Below are 12,858 nucleotides of genomic sequence, written 5' to 3' on the forward strand. Positions count from 1 at the left end.
TATACTTTGTTTTTATTGCATATTAAACTTACTATTTCTAATGAACAAAAACATTAACAAAAAAACCCTGAGTAGCATCAACAAATAAAATTCTATTCACAGTGTTAGTAGTATAACACTGAGAAAAAAATGTAAATTATTTCATTTTGCAGGTTATGCATTTGCTGTTTTAAACTTACTCCAAATTCCATAGAAATACTGAGCTGTATTTTCTGTTTCTATTATGATACTACAACTCTGCACATCAGCAATGCACTCTACCTCTACAGATGTATTTGGCATTGCTGCTTACAGAGATGGCACATGAAAGGTAGCAGTACTAGAGAGGCCGTTGCAGGAATAGATGGGTCAGGTTCTTAAGATGCTGAAACCAATTTAAGTTTTGAAACTTTTGCTACAGTCCCTGTGTCTAATAAATATTTTTGTGGAAGAGTTTCAGAACAGATTAATGGAATTCAAGATCCCTTCTTTCTGATCAAGAGAAAAGTACTGAAGCAGAACAACCTCTTTTTCTGTTATAATTTTGCTTCATACCTGTATGTTTACAATGTGGAAGTCCAGAGACTACGGCACTTTTGCGTTCTAGAAGTGCAAGTAAAAGTAACAGTATTCCTTGCAAAGACAAGTACTCTGATTGGCGTTAAAGCTATGAAAGGCACACTTTTCTAAATTTATATGATTTTTGAAGGCATTTGATTTAGGACAGCATTTTTAGAGGTGGAAAACTATTTCACTAAGCTTTTTTTTTTTTACATTTCTTTATTAAAAGCAATATGGTGACATTGAAGATTGCCAGATAGATGACTCTTCTCTCCATGCAGTGATTACTTTTAAAACAAGAGCAGAAGCTGAAGCTGTGAGTAAAGTCGTTGTTGAAAATACTCTGCAACATTCACCTACTTTCTAGTTATGTTATACTTCTATATTTGATTAAATGTAATACTGCTAATTATTTTTAAACATTTTAAAAGAAGTCTGACACAGAAGTTTAATTTGAGGTTAAACAAATTGTCAGAACGGCATATAACTGAAATACTTAGGAAATGAGGATGTTTATAGGAAACTCAAGTACAGGATGTAAGAGAAATTAAGAGAAACACTTGAGAATTGATAGCAGGATGTCTTGGTTTAATTACCAGTTTTTCCCACCTGGAGACTTGGTACCCTCACAGTCTTCCTGAAATTTCACTAGCATCCTGCAGAGTGAGCCTATATATTTTGTTTCAGTTTTTTGATCAGTTGGATTTATTTTTGCCTGAAAATTCTCCAACCCTGTCACTGTTCAAGGCCAGGTTGGATGGAGTCTTGGGTGACATGGTTTTGTGTGAGGTGTCCCTGCCCATGGCAGGGGGGTTGGAACTTGATGATCTTAAGGTCCTTTTCAAACCTAACTATTCTATGATTCTATGAAAACCTGTGATAGTGTAAATGTGATTTGATGTGATGGGATTTTCTTTTTTTTTTTTTTTTTTCCCTTTCCTTTTCTTGAATGATCAGTGTTTGAGGTGTCCACATTCTAGTTAGCATTAAAACTTTTTAATTTTCAAATGACTTTGTGTCTAATTGCACCTTCAATTTTAAATAAAATTTTATGAAAACTGGGTTTGATCAAATATAGTGAAATCTGTGTTTTCCTTAAGATAGTCTTATATATTAAATGTATTTCTTCTGGAATTTCTGTGTTTACTACTAAAGCAGACTTTAAGACTGGCAGTTGGAGAAGTTGTGGAAGGTAATCATTAAAACCTCTGTTGAGGCCAGTTGTGAAGTAAATGCAGTTAATATTTTACCTTCTTAAATGAGAATAGGCCTACGCTTTATGAATATATATGTTCTAGCCTGGAAGGAAGAGGAGGATTCCCAATTGTAAAATGTTGCATTTTTATGTAGTAGTAATTTCTCGCAAAGATTACAAGTTGTTTCTGGACCTGAGTGTCACATATAAGTACTTTTAAAAATTCTAGTTGTGTGACATTGTGATGAGACCATGGACAAAAAGCTCCTGAGCTGCATTTTAATAAGCATAGAATCTTCTAAATTTATCATAAATTTATATGTACAGATTTAAAATTTATACCTGGGGACTTTAATATCACACAATTCATGTTCAGATGTCATTGAACATGTAATTGTTTCTACATTTCACATTATGCTGTGCTTTCAGATTGTACTATAAATCTTTTGTGACCATGATGGTTATTTCGGAATGTTGCTAACGCTGATTTATGCTCATTCATGTTACTTTAATTTGAACATACTATTTCCAAAGCAGCCACTTAATGCAGCTGGTACTTAGAAAGGCATGAATATCCCATAAGTTAAAAATTTTTACATTTCAATTACAGTGGCTTTACAGGAAGTGGAACATTTTCCAGTAGATTAAATTGTAATCACAGAGGGGCTTTTTTAGTTGTTTTGGTTTTGTTTGGAGTTTTTTTAATATACTAAATCATTTGTTTGTGGGATGTCTTACATCTTCCAATAAGTTATGCATTAACATTTTTGTGTCCGTCTTAGAAAGATGAAGAACCATCAAGATAACACTAAAAAACAGAAGGTGTTGGTTCAGTATTTTGCCCACATCACCAAATGGTTTATGGCTTTCCAAGCTAATTTTCTTCTAAATATATTTTAATCATTTTCCTGAAAGGATGTGTGAATTCCATGTGTAGTGAATGAAGTTATTTTGTTTTAACCTTTTAACAGTAATTCAGTATGAACATACTACAGCTTGAATTTTCTTCTGAAAAAGCTGGCTATTGGTTTATTTCTGGCATTTAAGTATTGCTGAAGTTACTTTTTCCCTTGAGAAAGACTACATAGAGATATATATATAGAATATATAACTAAAATGTGTAAACTTGTTTTAGGCTGCAATTCATGGATCTCGTTTTAAAGGACAAGAGCTAAAGTTGGCATGGAACAAGCCTGTTGCTAGCTTGTCAGCTATTGAAACAGAAGAAGCTGAACCTGATGAAGAAGAAGTAAGCTTGCTTTTTTTTTTTTTTCATTTACTTTTTTAAGATGAAATAATGTAGCTTGTTGCTATAGTGTTGCTGCAAGGAGTCTGCCTTATTGAGAGGTCTCATTAACTAACTACTTCACTGAGAGTTCTCCATTTTGCATAACGAAGGAAGGGCATACAGGGATATGCAAACACTTCAGCTGCGTAAAGGAAGGAAAGGACAGATTCATTGGTAGGTGAACAATGGAGAGACTAATCTTTTAACCCCACCTGAAGACACTGAGTGTAGGTGGAAGCCTCTGGGGTATAGGTAGTAGGGGAAAGGGAATGAAAATAGTAACAAACAACATGCACTAGCTGCTCTGGCAGAGTTAAAAGGACAGATTTACAAACTCTCCAAAGACCTCAGGCCTTGTCAGCTGGGAAGTGTTTGTGGCAGTGGGATACATCTGTTTTAGCTGATGGTTATTCTCCTTAGCAGGAGTCATCAGGTATGGGGGAAAAAACCCTCAGGGAAAAGACTGCATGGGACTGTTTTCTGTAATTCATAAATTGATGGACTCATCTAAAAGTTTCCAAATTTTCAAAATTGAAGTAAAAAGGGGTAGTAATGTTATGTAAGAAATAATTTCATTATTAGAGTATTTATTTTTATTGTTTGGTTGGTTTATGGGTTTTTATCCTGACCGTTTATTTTCCTAACACTTTTCTTGAGATCTGATTCTGTTCTTTAACTGGTTTTATTTGTCTCTGGACTGTTTGTACAGTTATTCCTCAGCTAATTATTCTTGTGGAAAATGTGTAGGAGTTGATCTTGGCTTACAAACCCAGCTGATCATTGCTTTTGTATTTTTTTGCTTGCTGAAACCTTTGCAATAGCAAATGTGCAATAGAAAAGTGTTAGTTTGCTTATATTTTTGTTAGTGTTGTTTGATTCTTACTTGGCCCAGCATTAAAAGATTTTTTTTTTTTTTCATTTAATGCGATTGATGTATTTAACCCTGACCCTTTCCTATTCTCAAAACAAGCCAAATACATGTAGCTCTCCTGTTTTCTTCCTGCAGTGAGATTGGATTTTATTTCAAATTTTTCAAACTGAATTAGTCCTCCTAACCTTCACCATATTTCTTTACATGAGAGATTTCTACTCAATAACGCTTGTGAAATTTTGCGTTTTAATGCCATTGTTTCCTACTGTGAGCTTTGTATTTCTTCTAGCATATGTTTAAGTTAGTATTTGAAGTATAATGTTATGATCCTCAGGTCCCAGATGGATGAGTTCAAGAAGTTTTGTACATGCATTGAAGCTCAACCAATTGCATGAAAGAAATTTTACATAGTTTTATTGCTTAAAACTTGGTATTTATGCAGGACTGGATTGGGGGTGGGGTAGGTTCTTACAGTCAGTGGACTGAATTTCAGTCATACTCATGTCTTGAGTTTCTGCATGCCTACAATTCATGATGCTACTTATTAACTTCATTTTGTAATAGATATTGTAAACACATGACAGAGGTTTCCTTCATTTTTCCATGTCTAAACCTTCATTTTAGTTCAGCTAAGGAATACTGTGCTAAAGTGGGGTAGCAGGCCTAAGACTTGAGTGAAACTAAGTACCTTGATGTTTGGCAGGGGAAAACAAAAAGGGAACTAGATCATTCAGCAGAGTGACATTATTAATAATCATAGAATCATAGAATAGTTAGGGTTGGAAAGGACCTTAACATCATCTAGTTCCAACCGGGACACCTCGCACTAAACCATGTCACCCAAGACTCCATCCAGCCTGGCCTTGAACACTGCCAGGGGTGGAGCATTCACAACGTCCTTGGGCAACCCATTCCAGTGCCTCACCACCCTCACAGTGAAGAACTTCTTCCTTATACCTGACCTAAACTTCCCCTGTTTAAGTTTGAAGCCATTACCCCTTGTCCTATCGCTAGAGTCCCTCCCCAGCATCCTTATAAGGCCCCCTTCAGACACTGGAAGGCTGCTATGAGGTCTCCACGCAGCTTCTCTTCTCCAGGCTGAACAGCCCCAACTTTCTCAGCCTGTCTTCATACAGGAGGTGCTCCCGCCCCCTTATCATCCTCATGGCCCTCCTCTGGACTTGCTCCAACAGCTCCATGTCCTTTTCATGTTGAGGACACCAGAACTGTACACAAGTTCTGGTACATGTGAGGTGAGGTCTCATGAGAGTAGAGTAGAGTAGAGGGGGCTCCTGCTCTGTTTATGAAAATATGAAGTAGGTGTTTTGGACTTGGATGCTTTAGAAATTCCCTGCTGAGTAGCCACTTAAGTATGAAAGCGCCTAATCTGCCTAGATGCTTTATGTTCTACACCTGACTGCCTAACAAAAGAGTTGGCTCTACTGAGTCAACAACCAATGCCTAGGAAGAGTATAAAACACTAAGTAGACAGAAGCTTTTAATTATCATCGGTTTGCAGTTCAGGGACCTTTTAAGTCAGAGATGTGGTGTCTCTGTAGTTGAAAGTCCATGATAGGTGTTTGTTTTATTATTTTGTTTGGTTTCTTTGAAATCAGAATAGCTTCTAGAGTGTCCTGCAACAGGAATGCTTCGGTTCAACTATGTCTATCCAGAACAAGTATCTTTATATTGGACTTGCCACCTACATGTTTAATTTTGATGTTTTCAAGCTCTTGCATCAACAAGACAATCATTCTCTTTACTTTCTCTGAGACACTTTATATATATAAAAATATATATTTATATATAAATATATTATTTTTATATATATATAAAAATCCATATTTTTATTTTTTTATATTATAGGCTCCTGTTATACTTTCCCTTTGTTACTTTCTCTCCAGGCCAGGGAATCCAAGTCCCTATAGTTGTTCCCCGATATAGAAGTTGTTCTAAGTTTGGATTTTTAACATCCCTACTACCACTCGGCCTTGTGCACCGTAGAGTTTGGCATTGTGTGCTGCCCAGGACTCCTCCTTTTTGACAGCACTCTCGTATTTTGGCCTGCTGGATATCTAGACATCATGGGAAGAGGCTAAGTCCTCAGGAAGCTGTGGTTGAGTCTGGTTTACAGTACCCAAGTATACACTGACAGACAGGTCAGGTGTCAACAGAGATGCTTTTTAAAATACACCTTCCATAGGCAAAAGTAATGATGGGTTCTGCCTCTTATAAAAGAGCCTGCTGGAAAGAGAGAAGGCTTAGTTCTAGGCTTTCTTCAGCCTAGATGCTCACATTTCCAGAAGGCTTCCTAGCTTCGCAAATCAACCTTCATGCCTCCTGTTGAGTTTGGAAATTCTGTAGCTAAAAAACTACAGTCACTGGGACAAGAAGAATAAGCAAGGCTATAATTTACTGAACAGCTGGGAGATTTTTCTAAGCAAAGACATCCTTACTTTAGCTAGGATGTCTTTAGCTAGTGCAGAAATCGCTGTGATAGGTGCGGTGTCAAAAAAGCTCTGAGATGGGATAGTTTATTTATATACCCCTGTGTCTATATGTAAATAAAAATCAATACAATTCACTGTTTCTTTCTGGGGTTTTTTCAACTTTGCCTCTCTCAAGCCTGTAACTCTTGACCTGAAATGTTCAGGGTTTTGTGAAGTCTATCAAGTTACTATGTTGTCACTGAAAGGAATTGAAAATACAGTAATATTGTTTGTCTAAATTTTGTAAATACCTGTCTCCCTGCCCCCATATTTTAAAGCTTTATATTGATTTTAAGCTTGTGTAAGCTGTCATAATCAAAGTGTCTCAGATTCAGCCTTTTATTTTTCTGTGGCACAGGTTGGTCAAGATCTTGGATTAAAAGAGGCATAGTTACTGTGAACGTGCAAAAACTAACATTACTTTTCAGCATAGCATCTTAAGTTCCATGGGAACATTGCAGCTTGGGCATGAATGACATGCCAAAAAAGAGCTGTTTAAGCATGAGGTGCATATGTCATTTTGAAGACCATTGAAAAGAAAAAACATGTTTAATTTGCCATTTATTAATACATGTATATAATACGTACACATAGAGTGTATTTTTTTGAAAGCTTTACTATTAAAAATATTTGTTCCTTTTTAAATTGTGAGAGTCACAGAGTTGTACTTTGCTTTTTGGTCTTTAGCATTTTCTGATGTAACAGAGTATTGTTTTCTCTTGAAGTTTCAGGAAGAATCTTTGGTTGATGACTCGCTGCTTCAAGATGATGATGAAGAGGAGGAGGAAAATGAATCTCGTTCATGGAGAAGATGATTCAACTAATCAATGACTATGCTAGAGCTGCACCTGTGTTGCATTAGTATTACCTAATGTACTTCTGCATCTTTGTATTAAAAGGGGTTTTGTGATGAAGTTGGATTCAGATATAGACTAAAATGCAGCTGGTCGGTTATACGTTTGGAAAGATTGATGTTTGAGTTACATTTCAGTAAATGATTGCTAAAGACATCATACTAGGAACATATGCAATGTTTTTATTACATAGTTCTACAGAAAGTTACAGAATTCTTTGGGTTCTTTGTAATTTACCGAATTGGTCGAACACAAATGACCAGAACTTGTTATAACATAGATAATTTTTGTTCTATTCCAGATACGGGATGAAAATTTGCATTTAAAATCTTTGTGAATGTTTTCAGAAATGAATAGATAACAGTACTAAACTGAAGTCTCTAAAGTTATGTATTCATAATATTGCATAGTAGTATGCTTAGGCTTTACTATGTACTAGCCTTTTGTTGGATTTGTGTACGTATTTTACCTATGGGTTTTAATGATAAAGTGTATGACTGCTTTGCATATAAGTCCTTATGACTTTAAGATGTTAAAAAATAAAGAAATGGAATGGTCTTAAAAAAAAAAAAAAAAGAAAAAAAAAAGAAAAAAAAAAAAAGCAATAACCAAAAAAGCTGAGGCAATGGTCCTTCAAAAAGAAAAAAGAAAAAAAAAAAGAAAAAAAAAAAAAAAGAAAAAAAGAAATGAGACCATTCCAGATGGCAACCCCCACCCCCATATTCACAAAAGGAGCTCTAATCACTATCACTTACCTTAAAATAGTATTGAATATAAAAAAAAAAAACTCAACATAATGGTGTTTCATTTACATTAACACACAGGTGTACTCTGCATAAAAGCTTTTGGATGTCTTCTGAATTTTAAACTGTTTGATTCGAGTCAAACACTAAATAGAATAATATTCCAACAATAAGGAATTTATTCTGTATCCCTGCACTGTGTAACTGTAGAAGAAAATTTGATCCCACAGAAATATATGCAGTACTGAAATGTACTTTAGAAAAATTCATTAGGAGAAGTGGAATACTTGAAAGGTATTCTAAAAAAAATTGATTATGCAAATTAATGCATCTTTTTTATTCCTGTGTTGCTCTGATTACTTTTTTTCTATATTGAAAGTAACACTCAGCAGATACTAAGTTCACACTATAGCGTATATTCACCATTTTAAAATGTACATACAAAAAATTGTTATTATACTCCACAGAATTACTTTCAGAAATACTTCACTGGGCCTTTCTAATGGGGTGTTCTGTGAGGTCTGAACATTCTTCCCTTAAGAAGGGGAACTGCCCAGTCCTTGGCAATAAAGGCTCCCTCTCACTAGAAAGACAGGATTTTGTTCCCATTCAGCAGTATTTTGCTGGTCTGTTTTCAAAAGACAATCCATTTAGTAAGTATTAAAGTGGTGGGGTTTATTTTTGTTCTGGTTTTTGGGGGTGGGAGCAGGGGTTCTTTTCCCTATTAACTCATTAATGAGAACAGCATAAACCCACTATTTAATTTAACAAATAGATGCAGAGGATAGTGCTTCAGTTAACAGTGTATGTATATATATATATACACTCTTTTTTTTTTTTTAAGTCTCAGATAATGTCTTTTTTTTTTTTTTTTTTTTTTTTTTTTTTTTTTTTAAAGCCGAAATGGGAATGGAGGAAAGTAGGAGTAGTATCCTAGAGAGAATTGCTCTAGCTGTAGAATTTTTGTTCTGTGCTTTTCAGTTATTTGAGGGAGTTTTGACACCTGGATCCTCGTTTGGGGCTTTCTGGTGTGTGTGTGTGTATCAGGGGGGAGTGTGTTGTTTGGTTTGGGTTGTTTGTCAGGTTTTTTGTTTGTTGGGTTTTTTTGTGGGGTTTTTCTTTGTTGTGTTTTGGTTTTGTTGTTTTCATTTGGTTTTAGGGATTTTCGGTTTTTCATTTTTTCATTCATTTCATTTTCATTTCATCGGTGTCCTTTTCCCTAAGTCCCTGTGTATGTGCATATCTTGTTGCAAAAATGTGCATTTATGTTTTTGTATAGTCTTAGTTCACATTGAAATTTCACAGTTGACTGCCATGCTTGTTTACAGTACATTCTAGATCCTGCCATAAGGAATTGTATTTGGGAAATTGACTTCCTCTTACACTGAATTTCAGGTAAAATAAAATATTTTAAGAACCTTTTTATCCAGTGCTCTGAATGAGCTGTTCTAGTTCACTGAATTAAGTACAAGCTTTCTTACTTTTCTTTTTTAATAATTCAGTGCATCTGAAAGGTGCCAGATTAACAGCTGGGGAGGTCGAAGGTTTTTTGTGTGTCTTACAGAACAGGTACAGCACAGGAAAGGACTGTGCATGCTGCCTACAGACTGCTGGCGTGCTTTGTCCGGTGTTCAATCCTGCCTTTTTGCTGCAGTCAATCAACACAAGCTAATGACAACTATTAGTGTGTTCTTTACAGGGATGTTTCTTATGAATCATCTGAAATTGCTGTATCACATAATTTTAAAATTGGTATTCCAAGTTTGCCTGCTTGTTTTGAATTCAGCCTGGTAATGCAACCATGCAAGATTCATTCATTAATAACTGTTTGCACCCTGGTCTACCTGTAAGGGGATGAAATCTTTTAAAATTGTTTTTACCGCCTTCTTCCCTCAAACTTCTGTCAATAAAAGGTGTCAGGGAGTTTTTACTGGTGCATTTTGTCCCCTGCTGTTACCTTGTGGCACTGAATTATGGAAAACCACCTGGGTCAGAATGGGTTGGTTTACTCTTGCTTTAAAAGCAACCCCAAATATTTGTTTCAGTTGAAACCAATCTGTAATTGTATGCCATTCAGCATCAGAAATGGAGTCCCAGTTGCAATCTAAGTGGATTCTGTACATATTTCTGTCATTATCAAATTACTTTCTTGATTTGATTCCTTTTCAGCTTGCTCTGTCCCTGTATTCCTTCTCTAGCTCTGCGCTCTGCTCCATTTTTTTGCTACTGCCTTAGCCAGCTTCTTGTCATTTCAGTTCAGTCAGGTCCTTACTAGCATAGCCTTTGGTGAAATCTGTTGTCACCTGGAGCAGCATCCTTCCTTGTTTGAATCAACAAACCAAACATCCCGCTGACTTCATTCCCTTCTTTACTTAGTTGATCCTTCTGAATGTATTCCCAAGCATGCTGCCACAGTGATTACCTAAATTGTATTTTTTTAACAGTTCTGCAAATGGATTTTCCTAGTCTGGAACACCAGCAATGGGGTTACCTTGGTTTTCCCCAAACAGCTGTTGAAAATTTCTAGGGGAGGGGGGAAAGGTAAACCCGTAAGAAGGTATTTTCTTTTCCAGCTAGATGCTAAAGGCCTTGAATAATGTGATCTGACATCTAGTTCAATGACAGTATTATAGTATACCATATTTGGTTGAACTACAAAAACTTTTAAGCCATGGAAGTCAGTAATTTAGACTGTATTACAGTCTGTTTACAAAACAGTAAAGTAACAAGAATACCTTTTTGAAGCATTACTTACAGCCAGTACTATTTGTATTCGTTCTTTTCCTAAAGGCAAGGTTGGATGGGGCTTTGAACAACCTGGCCTAATAGAAGGTGTCTCTGCCCAGGGCAGAGGAGTTGGAACTAATTGTTCTTTAAGGTCCCTTCCAACCCAAACCGTTCTGTGCTTAAAACTCACTTATTTCAAATCAGAAAACCCATACAAGAAATACAGTATTTACTAGTTAAATGCAAAGGTAGAAGGCTTACTTTACAACCAAGTCTAAGCAGATCCATTTTTTAAACAGAAAGAGCACCTGTTGCAAAATAGTCGTATAACTTTCAGACACTTAAGATAGGTTTCTGTTCTAAACCACACTCTGAACACAATCTCTATTCATCAACTAGAAAAGGAGTCAAAAAATATTATCCAGGTGATTTCAGTATCTGAGAACAGCTTAGCATGATTGTACTTGATTTTAAATACCTGATTTTGTTGTTGACCGTCTGAAGAGGTCCCCAAACTGTCTTAAGCTTAGTATTTTTGTCAGCCCTTGGATAACTTTTAATAACAGTACATTTATTTGATGGGTTTGTAGTTAGAATGGTTAATTTATTATTGTCAGTTATATCATGAGCATAAAAGAGCACAGAAAGATGCACAATAATCTGGTTTTGATTAAAGTTATTTGGGATGTTCCCTGTATTTTTTTTAACCAATCTGTGAACTAGTAGGTCTCAGCAAAAATAGATGGGGAGGGACAGGGCAATTTCTTTTTTTTCCCTTCTACCAGTCACATACTACTGTTGTACCAATACACAAAGTAACATAAAGGGGTGAAGCTCCAGTGAAGCACCTCATTTACTGTAATTCAACATCGGGGTTTTTATGTTGCAACTAGAGAAGATATAGTCAGTTTTAGTCCAATATTGTTTACCTTTTATTCCAATTAACAAGTTACAATTAGCAACTTGTTACCAGCAACACATTAAGATTAGAACAACTGGAACAAATAGAAGAGAATTTGAGGAAAACCAAAGTAATTAAGTATGAAAAGCTGAACAATTTTTATTGTTCATCATGCTGTTCTGAGTGGGCTGTTGTACTGGTTGTACTGATGTTAGAGCACTTGATTGCTTTCATCTGAACCTCTTTAAGTCAGACAAAGTAGAAGCTATTTTTCAAGATATAAAAAACCCCCATGTTTTTCGGTTGAGCTGATATAGCTCTAAACTGATCCTTGGTGAAAGTGAGTGCTTAGTTTTTGTGAACTCATGTAGACCTTTATAAACACACTGATGTGCTTGTCACGCAGTTGCCTAAATACTGTAGTTTTATAAAATAATTACTTTCATTTTTGTTTTAATATGCCTTTACATGTTTTATTCTGAACCATGTTTTAAATCTGTAGACATCAAAAATACTTGCAACAAAAATAGACTGGTGGTTTTGGTCTTTTATTTAAATTTTCTTCAGATCTAATTGGAACACTAATGAGAAGGCTTCCAAGAACATACTGCACAAGAAATTTGTTTGGGGTTTTTTTTTTTTTTTTTTTTTTTATCCCTAATGGATCATTATTTGTAAAATCCTTCTATATGTGTTAATGCTAAAGCTTATCTGAATGATGGTACTTTGTCCATGTGAGTGAAGTTGAATTTAATTTTTTTCTTCTTCTTCTTGCAGTAAGCTTGCAATCCTGAGACCAGTTGATGTCTTTGAAAATCATCTCATCTGACTCCCTGGTATTTTATGATGATTTTGATATTACAGTTTGAATTCTTGAATTCCAAGATTCTTCCTGCTTTGTTAGCACAACTGACTAATTCAGTTTCTCACCTTTCTCTGACAAAGACTGAAATACCACATTCAGCAAATCTGTCTGTGCTACTTGATGAACTGTATTTTAGTGTTTCCCTGTTGGCAACTGGGAGAAAAAAAATTGAAGCATGTACTCTTCAAATTTTGTTTTTCTGAGAAATGTCTGCAGTAGGCTTTTTTTGACCTTTTGGATGCAGAGAGGGTAAAATTGTATTTTTACTTTTATCTGTTTTACTCTGTTGCAGTTTCACATAAGTCTTTTTGGTAACGATTTGATGGGTAAAATTTTTCTTTAGAAGTTCAGATCTTTTTATATTATCCAGCATATACTTTTCTTT

The 12,858-nt window shown here is 35.4% G+C and overlaps 1 protein-coding gene and 1 long non-coding RNA gene across 13 annotated transcripts in view; both read left to right on the forward strand.

Annotated features, from left to right (window-relative positions):
- The window catches only part of RBM26 (RNA binding motif protein 26), a 53,353-nt gene extending 45,478 nt beyond the window's left edge, over positions 1–7,875 (forward strand). For all 12 annotated transcript variants that reach the window (XM_030472804.2, XM_030472875.2, XM_030472842.2 and 9 more), the window contains 3 exons: positions 770–856; positions 2,871–2,984; positions 7,109–7,875. In XM_030472804.2, the coding sequence (XP_030328664.1) occupies positions 770–856; positions 2,871–2,984; positions 7,109–7,198 (291 nt within the window). In that variant the 3' untranslated portion in view covers positions 7,199–7,875. The remainder of the gene's footprint in view (positions 1–769; positions 857–2,870; positions 2,985–7,108) is intronic.
- A 1,011-nt stretch (positions 7,876–8,886) lies between these two features.
- On the forward strand, positions 8,887–12,228 carry LOC115602120. Its single transcript, XR_003989606.1, has 3 exons — positions 8,887–8,899; positions 9,260–9,264; positions 11,721–12,228. It is a non-coding gene; the product is annotated as an uncharacterized LOC115602120 (long non-coding RNA).
- Positions 12,229–12,858: the final 630 nt, after the last annotated feature.

This window comes from Strigops habroptila, chromosome 2 (genome assembly GCF_004027225.2).
Source record: "Strigops habroptila isolate Jane chromosome 2, bStrHab1.2.pri, whole genome shotgun sequence".
NCBI classification, from domain to species: domain Eukaryota; kingdom Metazoa; phylum Chordata; class Aves; order Psittaciformes; family Psittacidae; genus Strigops; species Strigops habroptila.